This window comes from Myodes glareolus, chromosome 1 (genome assembly GCF_982192425.1).
Source record: "Myodes glareolus chromosome 1, mMyoGla1.1, whole genome shotgun sequence".
Classification (NCBI taxonomy): Eukaryota; Metazoa; Chordata; class Mammalia; order Rodentia; family Cricetidae; genus Myodes; species Myodes glareolus.
The window spans coordinates 17,289,551-17,304,951 of record NC_142026.1 but is presented as its reverse complement, the minus strand read 5'-3'; the positions used below and the strand labels follow the sequence as shown (position 1 = coordinate 17,304,951).

At 55.1% G+C, this 15,401-nt stretch overlaps 1 protein-coding gene across 1 annotated transcript; it reads right to left on the bottom strand.

The window, feature by feature from the left end:
• Window positions 1-3,127: 3,127 nt before the first annotated feature.
• On the bottom strand, window positions 3,128-15,055 carry Wnt10a (Wnt family member 10A). The gene is made up of 4 exons (XM_048459317.3): window positions 14,571-15,055; window positions 13,366-13,628; window positions 6,223-6,602; window positions 3,128-4,175 (listed from the first exon to the last, which is right to left on the bottom strand). The coding sequence occupies exons 1-4, from the start codon at window positions 14,681-14,683 to the stop codon at window positions 3,678-3,680; spliced, it is 1,254 nt and encodes a 417-aa protein (XP_048315274.1). The 5' UTR covers window positions 14,684-15,055; the 3' UTR covers window positions 3,128-3,677.
• Between the last annotated feature and the right edge of the window lie 346 nt (window positions 15,056-15,401).

Genomic DNA, 15,401 nt, shown 5'->3' with positions numbered 1-15,401 from the left:
GGTAACGGCACACCCCCACCCCCGCGCACCACAGCAGCGGGGCCTGGCCCCGCGGGCGGCGAGAAAGGAGGGGGGGTACCTCCCAGGCCCGGGGACACACCTCGGCTGCCCTGGTTGCCATAGCAACCGGGGACATTGCGAAGTGCGCAGTCTCGAAACAGCAAAGGGTTCTCTCCGGTACCCCTTACTCTTCTAATTCACCAGCAAATGACTCTGGATTGGATCAAAGAGGGATCCTGGGGTGTCCCAGGTTCCGTCCTCAGATGCACAGAAGGAAAAGGCAGCCCAAAGGTCCTAGGGAACCTGGCACCTGAAAAGGGATCTCCGTGTCGCCAACCTATCCCCCTCCCCCAACACAAACCCAAGGCGGGTGCTGGCAGCAGGAAGCTGGGGAAGGACCGGGAGGTACGCAGGCCCCACAGTGGAGCTGTGATTACAGGGACCTGTCCCTCCCGCCCCCGGCTCCCACTCTCATTAAGTCATTTTTTCCCCTGTTGGAAAGTCCCCGTGCCTTGAGCGCAAGGGATGGGGCGACCGCAAGCAGCTGCCGGCAACCACATGAGAGGGGGGTGGGGAGGGAGGGGGGGTGCTGAGGCTGGGGCCTGGCCACTCTCCAGAGTGGAAGGCCCCCTGCCAGAGGCTAGTTGGGGGCGCATTAATTCAGAAGATAGAGAGGGAGGGAGCTCCGGAATGACGGGTGGCCTTGACCTTGCTTCTCACCCAGGGACTCCGCAGCAGGCAAGCTGGTCTTTGAATGCCCTTCCCCTTTAGGTCCCCTTGGGCAACTGAAAAGCCAGATGTTTGGGTTCTCATCACATCCCAGCGAGCTGTTTCTTCCCCACCGACCGTTAACCCCAGCACTGTCCCCTTCAGTCCACCAGACTGAACTAACACAGCATTTGCTGTGAGTTCCCTACCTCCCTCTTCGGGGGATGATAGACCCCCACTTAGTACCTCCCTTGAAATAATCTATTGTTTCCTCAGGTCAAAGGTCAAAGGTGTAGGGGCACAAGGGAGGTCTTTTCTTCCTTGGAATGATCCCTGGTCACCTCCGGTGAGTCCCAGGTTCTCAGGTCCACCTTCTCCCTAAATTTAAGTTTGTTTCAGCCCATTTCCACTTATTTCCCCCCAGCTATCATTCCCACGGCACCCTTCAGCCAGTGTCCGTAAGCCCAGCACCCATCTTCCCTCCATCACCTTTACACCTCCCCTTGAGGGACCCTTATGGAGTCCCTTGGGGCACTCTGCTATTATGAGACCCAGCCTTGGTACCGGGACTCAGCTTCTGATCCAGCCCAGTGAGACTGAGTGGTAACTTAGCGGGAAAATAGTATTGTCCCTTTCCCGACTTCACAGGTCACACTAGCACACTTCAGACTCTGCCACTGGAACCTCCCTTCTAGTTCAGTGTCCGGCCCCTGCCCGGTTCAGCCCTCCTCTCCGCTCTGCAGTGTGCTAATTCCGCCTTATTCCCAAACTCCATCCTATAATGATCACTTCCAGTCTCCTTCCGCAACCTCTGAAAGGCCGAGGGCGAGGTCAAGACTAATGCTGTAGTGGATGCTACTGGGCCTGACACTCTCCCTCCATCCTCCAATTTCCCCAGCACACGTCTCTTCCTCCTTAGGCTGGGAGGGAAGAAGGGGAACCCAGCCCCTACAGTTCTCTCCAGGATGAACAAGAAGAAAGGAATGAGGCAGGTGTGTCTGTCTGCCTGCTCCTGCCTACCCCTCCACCCCGAGAGACACTCATGCACCCGCCTGTGGGGCTGTTTTTGGTGGGGGGATGGGTTGAGAACCCCCCCCTCTCCACAGAGGCAGCAAAACTGGGTGCTTGGGAGGTCCTGATGTCAGTAGGCATGCCTAGGAGCTGCTGAAATGCACAGTTAGAGGTCAGGGAGCCAGGAGCTACCTAGTGGGTCCAGTCTCCCATCTGGAGGGCCAAAAGGGGAATGTTCCAGAATCACCCCCTCAAGGGATAAGGACAAGGACATATGGGGGTGTCTGTGTAAACTGGCCTTTTGCACGGGACTCCCCCCCCCCTGCTTGGTTTGTCAAGATGGATGCCATTGGATGATAAATTGGGGTACCCAGCAAGGCCACTAACGGAACAGTGGGCCTAGATACGATAGATAAACTGTGCTCTTCCTGAGATCCGTAGGGTCTGTTCTAGAACGTCTTCAGACTTGAGTCTAAGTGAATACAAGCATGAAGCCAAATTCCAGCTCAGGAGTGTTCTGAAATCAAGGAGGAGTTTTAACCTCTGCTACGTGACCCCTTGAGTTGTGGCTCAATGGGGGGGCTCAGGAAGGCTGCCTACCCTCCCCCAGCTTTCCTGCCTGGACTACAGAGCCCGGCCCCAGACGAGTCTGTCACCCTCCCCCACCATCCTATTCCCAGCCGCACCTCCCGGCCCCACCTGCTCCCTGGGGCACTAGGCTAGGCTGAGCTGGGTCTTGCCCAGGATTACTCTTCCCAGAGTGCCGCCTGTCTCTGCTGCCGGTTGCTGCTGGGCACAGCCACTCGTTCTGGCTTGTGGCAAAGGGCTCGGGTACAAAGTGGGCGGTTAGCGTTCTGGCACGGAGGGCTCTGAATCCCTGAATCCCATTCCTTCTAGACGCCCCGACTGCTGTCATCCAGTCCAGGCTTTGGCTAGGTATTAGTCCCGGTAACCTGTAACCAGCTTTCTGGCTATCAGATTATCTCCATTTCAGCCAGATCCCCATAAGAGAATCAAAGTACACTGCTTAAGACCTCTTGCTTCTTCTCTGCAGATTCTCCTTAAATAAAGCCCGGTTCCTATCCCAGCTGCCCCAATCTCCAGTCTCTCCTATTACCTCTTGATTTCTACCCTCCAAACACAGAGGCTGCTCCGCTGCTCCTCCGACAGGTGGAGGTCTCTCTCCCCTCAGAGCTTTGGGTCCCTGTCCCTGTCCCCGTCTGCCAAGCCCTTCCCCGTCTCTGCACGACTCTTTCTCACCTTGCAGGTCTCAGCTTGTGTATATCACAACTCAGAAATCTCCTTGGCTGCTAGTTTTGGCGGAAAGGGCCTCATTCCCCACAAATCAACGTATACCCAGTGCCATGCTGAATTTTCCCCATAGCCCACAACACTGCCTGAAATAACCTTGTTTGTGTGTTTACTGGTTTATTGTCCACCTCCCTTAGTAAGCCTGTAAACTCCAGAAGGCTTCTCTTTCCCCCAGAGAGCGCCACAAAGAGTGCAAAATAAATATCTGTTAAATGAATGATAGGGGCAGAAGCCTTCACAGGAGGGTGTCTGGGGCCTTTATAGAATCACTTCAGCCTGATTTTGCGCGTTTCTTCATTTTAGTTTTCTCCCCCTGCCCGGTACGCGTCAGCTTCAGTGGAGAAGGGGAGAAAAGACGACAGGAGATAGGTTTGTCAGGCTGGGCTGCTTTGGTGACATATCCTAGGGTGTGGGCCAGTCTCCAACATCACCCCCAGCTGTCTGAGCTAGGAGCTGAAAGAGGAGAACCCACAGAGTGGGTGTCAGTCAGGTCCGGGCCGTTTGGTGATTGCAGATCCTGAGAGCGGGAAGAGCCAACCACCTCTCTCAGGAGCCAAAGATGCTGCTGCCTGGCCCAGATCGCTAGCAACAGAAGCCAGGCACCAGGTGGAGAAACTTTCCTGAGACCCAGAGGAGCCTGGGTCGGCTCACTTGCAGACGCTGACCCATTCGGTGATTCGGCATTCTTCGCAGACCACGAAACAGCACCAGTGGAAACGGCAGTGGCAGCGCTCACTGCGCGTCTGGCGCAGGATGTTGTGGCCGCGGCCACAGCACATGCTGCCGCAGCCGTCGGGGCCCGAGCTGCTCTTATTGCACAGGCGGCCCACAGTGCCCGCCGAGTCCAGACGCGGCTCGCGCTCGCAGAAGTCGGGCGATTTCTCAAAGTAGACCAGGTCGGAGTGGCTGGCCCTTCGGCGCAGCCCTGAGGTGCCTGGAGCTGGCGAGGGTGCCCCCGCGGGGCCGGCCTCCAGCTGGCCACCGTTGCGGTTGTGCGGCCGGATGAGCGTGGCGCGGTGAAAGCGGTTGCGCAGCAGCGCCCCCACTGCTCGAAACTCAGGCGTCACCTGCCAGCATGTCTTTAGCTGGCAGCTGCCTGAGGTGCCGTGGCACTTGCATTTTCGCCGCATGTTCTCCATCACCGCCTACAGAGAGAGACACCTAGAGGAATAAGACTAGCTAGCACCCCGTGTCCCAACCCGCCCCCGGCCACAGGGGCTGAAAACCGGCTCCCATTGTACAGAAGCAAATACTGAGGTCTGAATCTGGAGCTCAGAACTTCTTCAGGCTCTCCTGCACCCCTCCCACCCACCTCCCATCTGGCTAGGCTCTGGGGGAATTCCCTTCTTCGAGCTCCTTCCTTCCTCGCCAGCCTTTCTAGCAACTGCAAGGGGGCCCTTGGGCCTGGGGGTTCTTGCTTCCTGAGCCCTGGGGATCCTAAATCTTCAGGGAAATTCCCTCTGCTTTCCCTGGAGCAAGGAGGTGCCTGCTCACCTACTCCCAACTCCAAAGCCTTTGGCCTTCCTCCAGGTGGTGAGGAGGAAAGGCCCCCTCCCACTGCCACCCAGCCCCCAGCTGTGCCCTGCTGCTCTTTGCAGGGAACCAGGTGAGGGGAGAAGAGGGCAGCTAAGGAGACATCCTCCTGCCATTATTCCAACTTCTTCATACTGAGTGAGAACAGGTGCCAAAGCATTCCCGGACTGCAGAACAGAACCCAGACAATTGTCAAATTGTCAGCCCTGTGGAAGCAGACTAATTCCCAGGTCTGGAAGGGAAGCCTACTTGCCACTCACTCGGCGCTCAACTTGTTCTACAATCTTCTCCCAAAGTACCCCTTATAGACACCCCCACTGGAAGTTGCCCATATTCCCACAACCCCCTTTGCAAGGACTTTTAAGGAATGCAAGGAAGGATCTGGGGTCTTCAAAACTGTTCACGAAGGCCGTAAGCGAGGGAGCCGATTGCTTTGGGTATTGCAGGGCTGCATAGCCCACAAGTGTAGCCTGTGGTGTCAGCACCACGTGGGAACCCCACACACACACCCCGCCCCACCCCCAAGCTTCCTTAGGCCAACAGCTCCAGAACATCTGCTTCCCACAGGCTGCAGCCATTAATTAGCCACTTTAACAAGGACAAGGAGGAGGCCCTGTTGGTCTGGGGCTGGGGTGGTGTCAGGAGCTTGGGAAAGGAGCCCCATGCACAGGGTAAGGCTGGGTGGGAGCTGGATGGGACCTGAGGGTAAGCGTGTCTCAGTTCACCTTCACCCAGGGTCAAGATGGAAATGGCTGAATCCACTGGAGGGAGTGGAAGGAACTGGAGCGGGCTCAGAGGCCAGGGAAAAAAGAGTATAGGGAGAGGAAGCCAGGAACTGGGCTGACCTGAAGGGTAAAGAGGAGGAAGGGGATGGAACTGCCAGGAAGGGAAAAGCACAGAGACAGGAGATTGACTGGGATGGAGCCCACCTGCTACCACGTCCCACCTCAGGCAAGTTTCTTACTTAGTCATTCTGTGCCTCGGTTTCCACGCCTGAGCCCACGGTTATTAAGAATGTTGACTTCATGGGTTAAGTAGTAGGCAGGCTGATGGCTCAGGACAAATTCCATATTCGCATAAATAAGGTTTGATCAATTCGATCTACTATGCTTTTCCTCCCTTCTGTATGTGTGTGTGTGTGTGTGTGTTATTATGGGTGGTGTCACTTTTACCCGAAGGAACGTTAAGGCAGTATGAGAATTCCAGAAAAAGGAGAAAGAAGGTGGAAGCTGTCCTTGAAGTCCTCAGTAGGCGAGAGTCCCCTGCTGGCGGACTGAACAGAACGCTCCAGACTCCCAGCGCAGTGAGGCATTTAGAGCTGGGGTACATGATGGGTGATCTTTAACGTTCTGCCTCTACAGGGGAGGAGCCTGTGGCAGTCCAAGTCCCGAATGCCTGCCTACTCCTGTCTCTGTTGGTCAGCAGAGAAAATGGGAGGAGCAAGTTGTTCTGCACCGGACTGTTTCAACCCTCTGTTTGCTAGGGCCCCTGCCACGCTCCAGCGCACAGTAGAAGGGGTCCCCATGGCATTTTGCTGGCTGAATTAAGAGAGGCCTGTGAGGTTACTGAACTGGGGAAATAGTGTGATTCCTAGAAGGGGGAACTACCCCGAGCGGATGCGGAGCCCGCTTAGCTTAGGAACATGACTGTGAATCTCACCTGCCTGCCGACACGGTTGTTGTGGAGTCTCATGCGTGCATGGATGTCTCTGTGAGGCTCCCGGGAGTCCAGAAAGTCCTTGGAGAAGCGTTCTCCAAAGCCCACATCCGGGCTGCAGCCACCCCACTCCCAGGAGTCCTGCAGGCCAGGGCTGGCAGGGGGCAGAGCAGGGTGTTCTGGGACCCCGTGGCTCAGGCCCTTACCGCGCTGCAGAGCGTCCAGCTGCAGACGGTGCAGCTTCCGACGGAAGGCTTCTTCGTCCCCACGCCTGGAGGCGTCGCAACCACAAGCCTGTAGTTTACCCAGGGCGCACGCGTTTGACACTGCGTGCACCACCCCAGCAGCTGCTATGGCGTAGGCGAAAGCACTCTCTCGAAAACCTGTGGCAAGGGTTTGGAGAGATGTCTCAGCGGTTAAAAGCACTGGCTGCTCTTCTAAAGAACCTTGTTCAATTCCCAGCACCCATGTGCAGTTCGCAACAGTTCCTCAGGGATCTGACACCTTCACACAGACATACACGCAAGCAAAATACCAATGGACCTAAGATAAAAATAAATCATTAAGGAAAAAGAAAACCTGAGACAAGAGACCAAGAAAACATAGTAGAAGTAGAAGGGATATAGTTGGGTGTCGATGACTTGCTAGCCATGAGATTCAAAGTGGGTATAAGAGGAATGGGGGGAAGGGATTGCACTCCCTTCTCGTTTTCATTAACACCTCCTTAGCAAGCTTGGAATTTGTGTGTCTAGATCTTTTCTCCAGGGCAGAAAGTGCCTGGCAAACACATTCTTTTTCAGATCAGGCACTTAATCTATTACCTTTCACGGTGATATCTGCAATTTTAAAATAGCCTGGAGAAAGAAGGTGAAGTTTAACCCAAATAATAAATTACAAGTGATGGAATTCCAGCCCCCAGGAGATGCCAGTGGGCAGCAGGCTAAGGTCATCTCCCCTACCCCAGATTGTGGACTGCGGTGGTGTGCTCACTTTAGGTTCAGCTTGGAACCCTCTCCCTGCTGATGGTTTTTATCCTGGTACAGAAGACCTGACGGAAAGAAGTGAGTTCCCTCTCATATCCCAGTCACCCTGCCTACATTCTGTCTTAGGTCTGCAGGTAACATCTGAAGCTGGTGCAAGTGACCCTAGTGTTCTAAGTGGCATCTGGCATCTAGCAGGCAGGGTTGCAAACTGAGTGGGAAGACAGATTCTGCTTCTCATTAGAGGCTTAGGAGGCAAAAGAACTCTCTCTGATTGAGACACTCACAGGGCCCTGGGATGTGCTAACCTGGCCTGGTGCCTGTTTGTACTGTTTTCCTTTGGGGTGCCCCAGCCTGAGCCACCTCCTGAGAGAGCCCTGGGCCTGTACTAGGAGAGGTCTACTCCAAGGGGTAGGTCCAGCTCTCAGACCTACAGGCTACTTCTTGCTTATTCTCCACTGAGAAAACACTAGCTAGAAGCAGCTTTTAATACAAGCCTGTGACTCGTCTCTGGGCCCTGGAGAGAGCAGGCAATGAGAGAAGCCAGAAGAACTGTCTTTTTCACAAGGCGAAGAATCCATATGTGCCATAGATGCCTCTGGAAGAAACCCAGAATGTGGCCTTGAAGGATACCAGAGGTTCAGAAGAAACAGACAGGAACCTCCCACTCCATCATCAAAGACTGGGAGGACAAAGTCTCCGGTCTCCCAGAGGCCTTATAAGCTCCAGAGAGAGCTATGTGGGACTATATATAACCCCTAGCCCATTCCTGCCCTAAGCCTCACTCTTTGTATGCAAAGCTCTTTGTGCTCAGACAAATGAAAATAAAGATGTCATGGGTTTTTAGCAGCTAGGATCTGACTTCTGCGGTCCTAGTGCCGAGGTTTCAAATCTTGGATCTTCTACTGACTAGTTGTTAATAACTATAAGTCCTGGGTCAAAAGACTTAATCTCTTTGTGCCTCAGTTTCCCTCTCTGCAAACAAGTGTTATCATTATCTTGCTAGTTGTTTCTCCAAGAATTGAACAAGTTATTAAACTTTAAGTACTTGGAATGGTGTCCACTCATAACAAATACTACATAAACACTGCCGTTATTGAGAGAGTTTTCTTGCTGTCTGATCTCATTCAGTTCTGCTACATTCTTTACATCACTGTCTTTTGTTTCACCCTGATCAAAGACAGAGCCTAGCACCTCATGACCCATGTCTAGAACAAATCATTTGGATTAGTGCAAGTCTATGAAGCAGATTCTACCTCTCCATCTTCTCTTTCTAGCTCACGACATCCTGGTCACATTTTTTGTGTTTTGTAAGGAGTACAGCTAGGACCAAACAGGAAGGGATGAAGATTGATCTGCAGCCTTCAAAGGGCTTCCAGGAACTTGGCACAGGCTTCAGGGGAGCAGAAACTGCTGTGAACTGGTGGAGCCTAAGGGTAGACCCAAAACTCCAGGACATGCACCCTGCATTTATCCCCTGCCTTTTATCTCCAGAGCTCTAAGCAAGCCTCTTATTGCTGGGAGAGTCATCAACCTGTCTACTTTAGGACACATGGCAATACTCAGACCTCCAGAGGCAGCCTAGACCGCAACATCGACCCCCAAAACACACACCACCAAACACACACACACACACACACACACACACACACACACACACACACACTATGCAAACTGGGAAATCCCAAGGCTGCAGAGGTTATGGAGCCAAGCAAGCCCCCACTTAGCTCTTTTCACCTTCCAGGGCTGCCAATTTTCTACGGAGGGACATGGGCTCCAACTAAGTCTTCCTGCTGAGAAAGAAACCCAGATATCCTGATTTCCAGGCCTATGACTCTGTACAGACTTGGCATCAAGTCCAGAAGGGTATTCAGGGGCAACTACATCTTTAAGGTTTTGGTGACGACAGGCATGGAAGAATCCAGAAAAATATAACCCACAACCTTAGGGAACTCTAAACCCCATGCAACTTAAGATGACTCCCCACTACGTGCTTTTGACAGCTGTCACAGCCACGTGTGGAGGTGACCAGGGCATGTGTGGCCACTCTGTGCTCTAAGCACCCTTGCTCAGAGAAGTCCTACCCACTGGGTCTGCCCCAGCTCCCATTCAGGGCCCCAGTTTCGGTCTTGGCCCCAACTGTCTGGGCAGATGCAGGCACTGTGCCATCTGGCCAGCTGGAGGGGGAAAAGGGTGGGGCCATGGCCAGCTGGGCTGCCCCGGAGCGGGGGGGGGGGGGGGCTTGTTAAGATGCACAATTAGCCGCCCTGCCTTTGATCTGGGACAGAGACTGCCAGCATCTAAGTGGAGTCAGCTGCTACTATAGGCCGCAGCCAACGGCCAGAAAGGGGGCCCGGGGAGTAGGTTTGGAGGACAGGGTAGTATGAAGGGAAGATGATTTAGGGGCCAGTGGGAACAAGGAAGAGCCAGAAAAGCTTAAGCTCTGCCCATTCAAGTCAAAGAGGGAGGAAGAAAGAACAAAGGTCTGGTCCCCATTCGCTCCTTGCAAACCATCTAAGCATGGCTCCCAAGCCTGGGGTGGCGGCGGGGGAGGGGGGTGTCCTGTGCTGTGCATGTGGGAACACTTAAGCATGATACAGAGTGGGTGTGTTTACTCAAACATAGGTGTGTGTGTTTACTTCTTGGAGTACTTGGAGTACACTCGGTTGCTCCAGCTCACCTCTGGGGTTTGGTGGGCATTGATCTAGTCGTTCAAATGCATATGGGAGAGGGTTGGGCAGGAGCTCTAAGGTCAGGTGAACTGCACGGAGTCCTGGCTCTCCTGCTCATTTATAAACTGGATGTCGAATAGCAAATCACCCAGCCTCTCTTCGCTTCATTTGTAAAGCTAATAATAGGACCTACCAAGTGGGGCCCATTTGAGGACCCTAAACCATGGATACTGTGTTTTAGTACAATGCCCAAAATATACTAAGTGCTTAATACATGTTTGCTAATTTATTAGAATGTCATCAAAATACTAGGACTTTAGATGACCCTGAGATATGATAATCTGTGCCTCAGTTTCCCTATCTGAGTGCCACTACATTCCCCAGACCCTAGATGCCTGCTCTTAAAACTATACTCTCTGAAACAATGTCTTGGGATGTTGCACTGCAGGCTCTGGCTACTTACACTACTGGTTTTTCCTGGGCTGGGACCCTGGCTTGCCGCAGGATGCAGGATGTCAGGCCCCTTCTTTCCATTCATCACCAATGAGGCTGGATCTTAGGCCCAGGAGCACCTAACCATGGCAGCTTTGTGAACCTACCACACTCTCCTTTAGTCCCCCTGAACCTCCTACAACCAAACCTCCTGGTCCTCCCCTCCTGGGGGACTGATGGAGGAGTCCTCTGTTCATCCCCTAACAGATGTGATGTCCAGCACCCAGGCACTCATCAACCTGTCTGCGTTATAGATGCGGAGGGTACCAGTGCCCTGGTCATTGTTGCCTTAGGGCTGGGCAAAGAAGTTAGCATGATTTTAAGGCCCTCTCACAATGTCCCCCCTCCACACACACTCTGTCAAGCCCCTTGGAGACTCCTGTTCCTGTCCCCGCCCCCACCCCCCATCTGCAGACTATGGAAAGCCTATTTATATTCCTGGGTTTGTCCCCTTTCTACCTTTTACCTTCCTCCCTTCCTCAGACCCATCTGCTGGAGGCGTGACATTGTCATAGAAAAACCTAAGGAACCCCACACACACACACACACACATTCACCCTCAGCAGTCCTTGAAATGAAGTGTAGAGGAATATGTTTTAAAAGAACCTTCTTAGCAGCCTAGATCGGAGGGGTCAGCCCTTATAGTAAAGTGGTGTGTGTGTGTGTGTGTGTGTGTGTGTGTGTGTGTGTGTGTGTGTGTAGCTCAAGCCAGGTCGACGGGCTCCACAATGATCACGACGAGATAGAGGAAGAAACTAGATAGCCAGGGCTAGCCTCCACCAAGAGTTCCCTGATGGGATTCAAATTTAGCGAGTCCCGGAGAAGAGGACCTAGAAATGGACTATAAAATGAGCCCAAAGAAGGGTGGACTTAGTTGGATAGGAGGGCAGGCTCGGTGGCAGTGACGAGACAAAGGGGGTTGGGAGGATGGCAATTGTCTTTCCAAAAGCCCAGAGCCGTCCCCACTAAGGAGGGAGAGGTAGAAATGAGGTGTTGCAACGGATGGGGGGCGGAGGGGAGGCAGAATCCACTGAGGTAGGGCGGGGTTCCTAGGCCTAGGAAAGGAACCCTGCCCCGCTGGCTGACGGAGTCCTGGAGCCGCAGTCCCGCCCCCTCTCAGCACTAGGTGCCGCCCCGCCCTGGCTAGCCCTGGCAAGTCTCCCTCTCCACCCCTAACCTCTCTCCCCACCGTCCCCCCAGCTCACCTCCTGCTTATTAAACTGCAGGTGAACCCAGAGCACCTGGCCCTGCGCCAAACCCGCGTGGCTCCAAACTCTTCCCCTAACCTTCAAAGACCCCAGGTCCTTCACTAGGTGTCAGCGGTCTGATTGGGACACCTGGATTCAGGCTAGCGAGATCAACAGGACTAATGGGGGACACTGAGGCCGAGGAGAGGACTGAAGAGCTAGCCCTGGCTTGTCTCTCTGGTGGTGGCAGGGGAAAGACCCTCAAAGCCTGCAGGAGCCACCACTGTGCAGAAGTTGAAGCAGGAGCCCAGTAAGAAATGCATCTGTGGGGAGAGTAGAGACCTAGCAACCCCCGGGTGGCAGAGGGTAGTTCCAAAGCAGTGAGTACCGGCCTGGCCCAGCCGGAGCCTGGAAGATGCTGAGGCCTGTCTGCCACTTAGTGTCAGCGAGCGCGGGCGGTGAGGAGTGGGTGGTGGGGTGGGTGACGTCGTGCAGTGGGAGTGGAGCAGGCCTGCGGGCAGGGGATCACTTGCAGCAGCCCCCCAGCTGACAGGAAGGGATAATCTGACTGTGCGGGGCTAGAGGGACAGCGCGGGGCAAGGTGTGTGTGTGTGGGGGGGGGTGTTCACCGAGAACAGCGCAGAGCAGTCTGCTGCGGCCCGCGGGGATTAGTTCGCGGCTGCATGCCGCCACACGCGTCGGGCTGGGCTTGGCCGGGTAGAAACAGCGCCCGAGGCGCGCGGGGGAGGCAGGAGGGAGCGCGCAGGGGCGGGGCAGCGGCCTGGGGCTGAGCGGGGGGGTGGGGGGGACGAGGTGGCCCCTAACTTGGGGGCCCAAGGGGTGCAAACATGGGTTCTACTGAAAGTGGGGGGAATCCTGATTAGGTTCTTTCTGCAGTTGGGGCACATTAAAACCTGGGTCTCGCAGAAGCCCGAGGCACTAAGGTTACGCCCCTCCTCCTCCACAACCAACAAGAATCGCTCAAACCCTAAGGCGCCTGGGCTACCAGGTCCCCCTCATTGCCCTGACAAGTAGCTGAGAGAAGAAACTGTATCCAGTTAGACAAACCCAAGCTGCAATCTGGCCACAGAGACCTGATTCAAGGCCTCAGCTAGGTCAGTGGGAGCTGAAGGAAGTGACCAAACTCCCTGCCTCAAACAGCTTAGCCCTTCTAGGGAGTGTCTACGTGGGCCTGGGTTATCCAGAATTGAGGACAGGGAACTGATAGTGCTGTGGCTCCTTAGAGCACTGGGGTTAACAAGGCTGTTGGGACTGCCGGGCAGGGGCCACAGCAGACACACAGCAATGCTTTGATTCCGGGAGGGCTTTGGAGGGGACAATGAGAATGACACCCAGACTGGTCATGGGTCATCCATAGCAGGCAGAGCTTCTGCAGGAGTGAAGGCCACTCACCGGAAGTTCTCTCTCTTTCTCTCCACTTCTCCCCTCACAGGCTCTCCAACCTCACCCTGACCATAGCTTACCCAGTCTAGCATAAATTGAGGAAGGGGTACGGATATTTTCTGAGTCTGAAGCTTGAGGCACGTAACAGAGGGGGATAAACCAACAGTCTAGCGATCAGGTATGGCGCCTGCCTCCCTCAGTTAGAGAGGTTTCTGACCCCTGTTTCTGCCCACCCTCACCTCCCACCGGCGCCCGCTCCGGATACTTTTCTGAGACCAGAAAGCAAACATGGCTTGCAGATACAGGGTTCTAAGGAGGTGCCACCTTGAGAGTTCATTAGAGATAGCTAGCAGGTTCTGGGGTACAGGTCCTGAGGGGGAAGGGCAAGAGTTTGGACCGAGGAGCAGCTACCTCTGCTGAAGATGGGGCTCTCGTAGGGGACTTTGTTCCGAGTCTCCAGGCTAGAACAGTTCCAGCGCTGGTCCCGGAACTGATGCTGGCACTCGTGGATGGCGATCTGGATGCCCTGGATGGCTGAAGCAGCCACGTCAGGGTGACGCACACACACCTCCATCTGCCGCCGGCTCAGACCGGGCAGTGTCAGGCACACTGTGTTGGCGTTGAGCACAGGCTCTGGGGGTAGGCGGAGGCCCAGGATGTCGTTGGGTGCTGACCTGCAGGCATATGGGGTGGGGTGGATAAGCGTTTTGTGGGAGACTGTGAGGGCCTGTTTAATAACACACATTCTGTCCCATAGGCCATAATCACTCTACCCCAACTCCTGGTTCTTAAGTTTGGACCCAGGAATCCATGCCTCTCCCCATCCACTCCAACACGATCCACCCAGCTGCACACCCACGAAGGTAAATATATGCACTCAGTATTTTAGAAGTTCCTCCCCAGGTACAGATGCCTCAAAGGGTACCCCAAAGCCATGCTTCAGCAACTGGCATGTTTCCGACATGCTTCTGCACACATTATGGAGGAAGCAGAAAACCAGGGCACTTACCACTTACACACTTAATCAGACAGTTACACACACACACACACACACACACACACACAAATTCACATATATGCTTGCCCTAATGTACATTGGGCCATAAACTCCCATTGTCACACATATATTTATGCAAACTGCTGGTTACCCAACCCAGCTTACTGGAACACACACACACACACCACTGCCTTTCAGCGTCAGTCTCTTACTTGACCCCCATCTGAGATGGGGAAACCCCCTTCAACTCCTTTCTGGCTCCTGTCTGGGATGATTCGCAAGGTGGAAGGAGGCAATTTGAACTTATTCTTGGCGTGGGGGTGCATTGCCCCCAGGGTGAAAAGAACTCCTAGCTGGCACTTATTCCCAAATACCCACTTCCCGACCTAGCTACCATCACCCACCTGGGCACTGCCCTATCCTGGACTGCCCATATCCCGTCGCCAGTTCAACCTTTTCCTCTGAGGTAACTCACTAACTTTGATTGGACACCAGCACTTTTCCGTGACCCTGTCTCCCCGCACAGCACACTCCAGGGTCCCTTCCCCAGCCAGAGCACTGGGAACGGCCCCGGGGGTCCTAGCTCTCCAAGAGGGCGGAGCATGAGGTGAGAGCTCACCTGGGCACAGCAGCAGCCAGCAGCAGTAGGAAGAACAGGAGCGCACACAGCTCAGGCCGCGGCTGAGGCCGGGATGGGAGCCGCAGCCAGGGGCGAGGGTGGGCGCTGCCCATGGCGCGCGGGCCTTGACAGGCCGGGAGTGGGGGGCTCACAGCCCGGTGGGACTGGCGAACCAGGGTCGCCTGCGCATGATCGGCAGGGGTGGGGTGGCTGCGACACACAGCTCCTACTCAGGTCACGGCTCCCGCAGCAGACGGCGCCCGCCTCCCCGCTCCATGGGGCAGCGCCCCCGGGCACCGCCCTCGGGGGGGTGGATGGGGAGCGGGCGAACCGGGCACCTCCTGGCACTGGGGTCCAGGGAATTTCCCGAGGCCCCCTTGCGACAACTCCTGGTGCCTCTAGAGGGTAAGGGGGGTGGAGGTGCAGCGGGCTGGGGACTCGAGGCCGAGGTGCTGGGGAGCCCCCCCCCCCCCAGCGCCGCGCTGCGAGCCTGCGCTTCTGAGGGTGTGCAAGGCGGGCGCGGTGGGGGCGGTACCGTCTGGCCCAGCCCCACCGCCTGGAGAGTGAGTGACTGTCCTGGCTCGGGGAGCTCTGCCCCCCCTCCATGTAGTGTCTAAGGGTTCTACCCCAAGTGATGTCACGACAGGGAATGGAGTGCTCGTGTCCCTGAGGCCACTGAGTCCGCGGTGTGTGTGGGGTGGAGAGGGGGAACGCCTGCAGAGGGTGAAGGAAGGAGAGGTACGGGCGTCTTGGTTCTTGGCACCCTGCACCCGGGTGCTGGTCTGTGTGTTAACCTGTAGTGTATGTGCCTCACTGAAGCTGAAACACAGC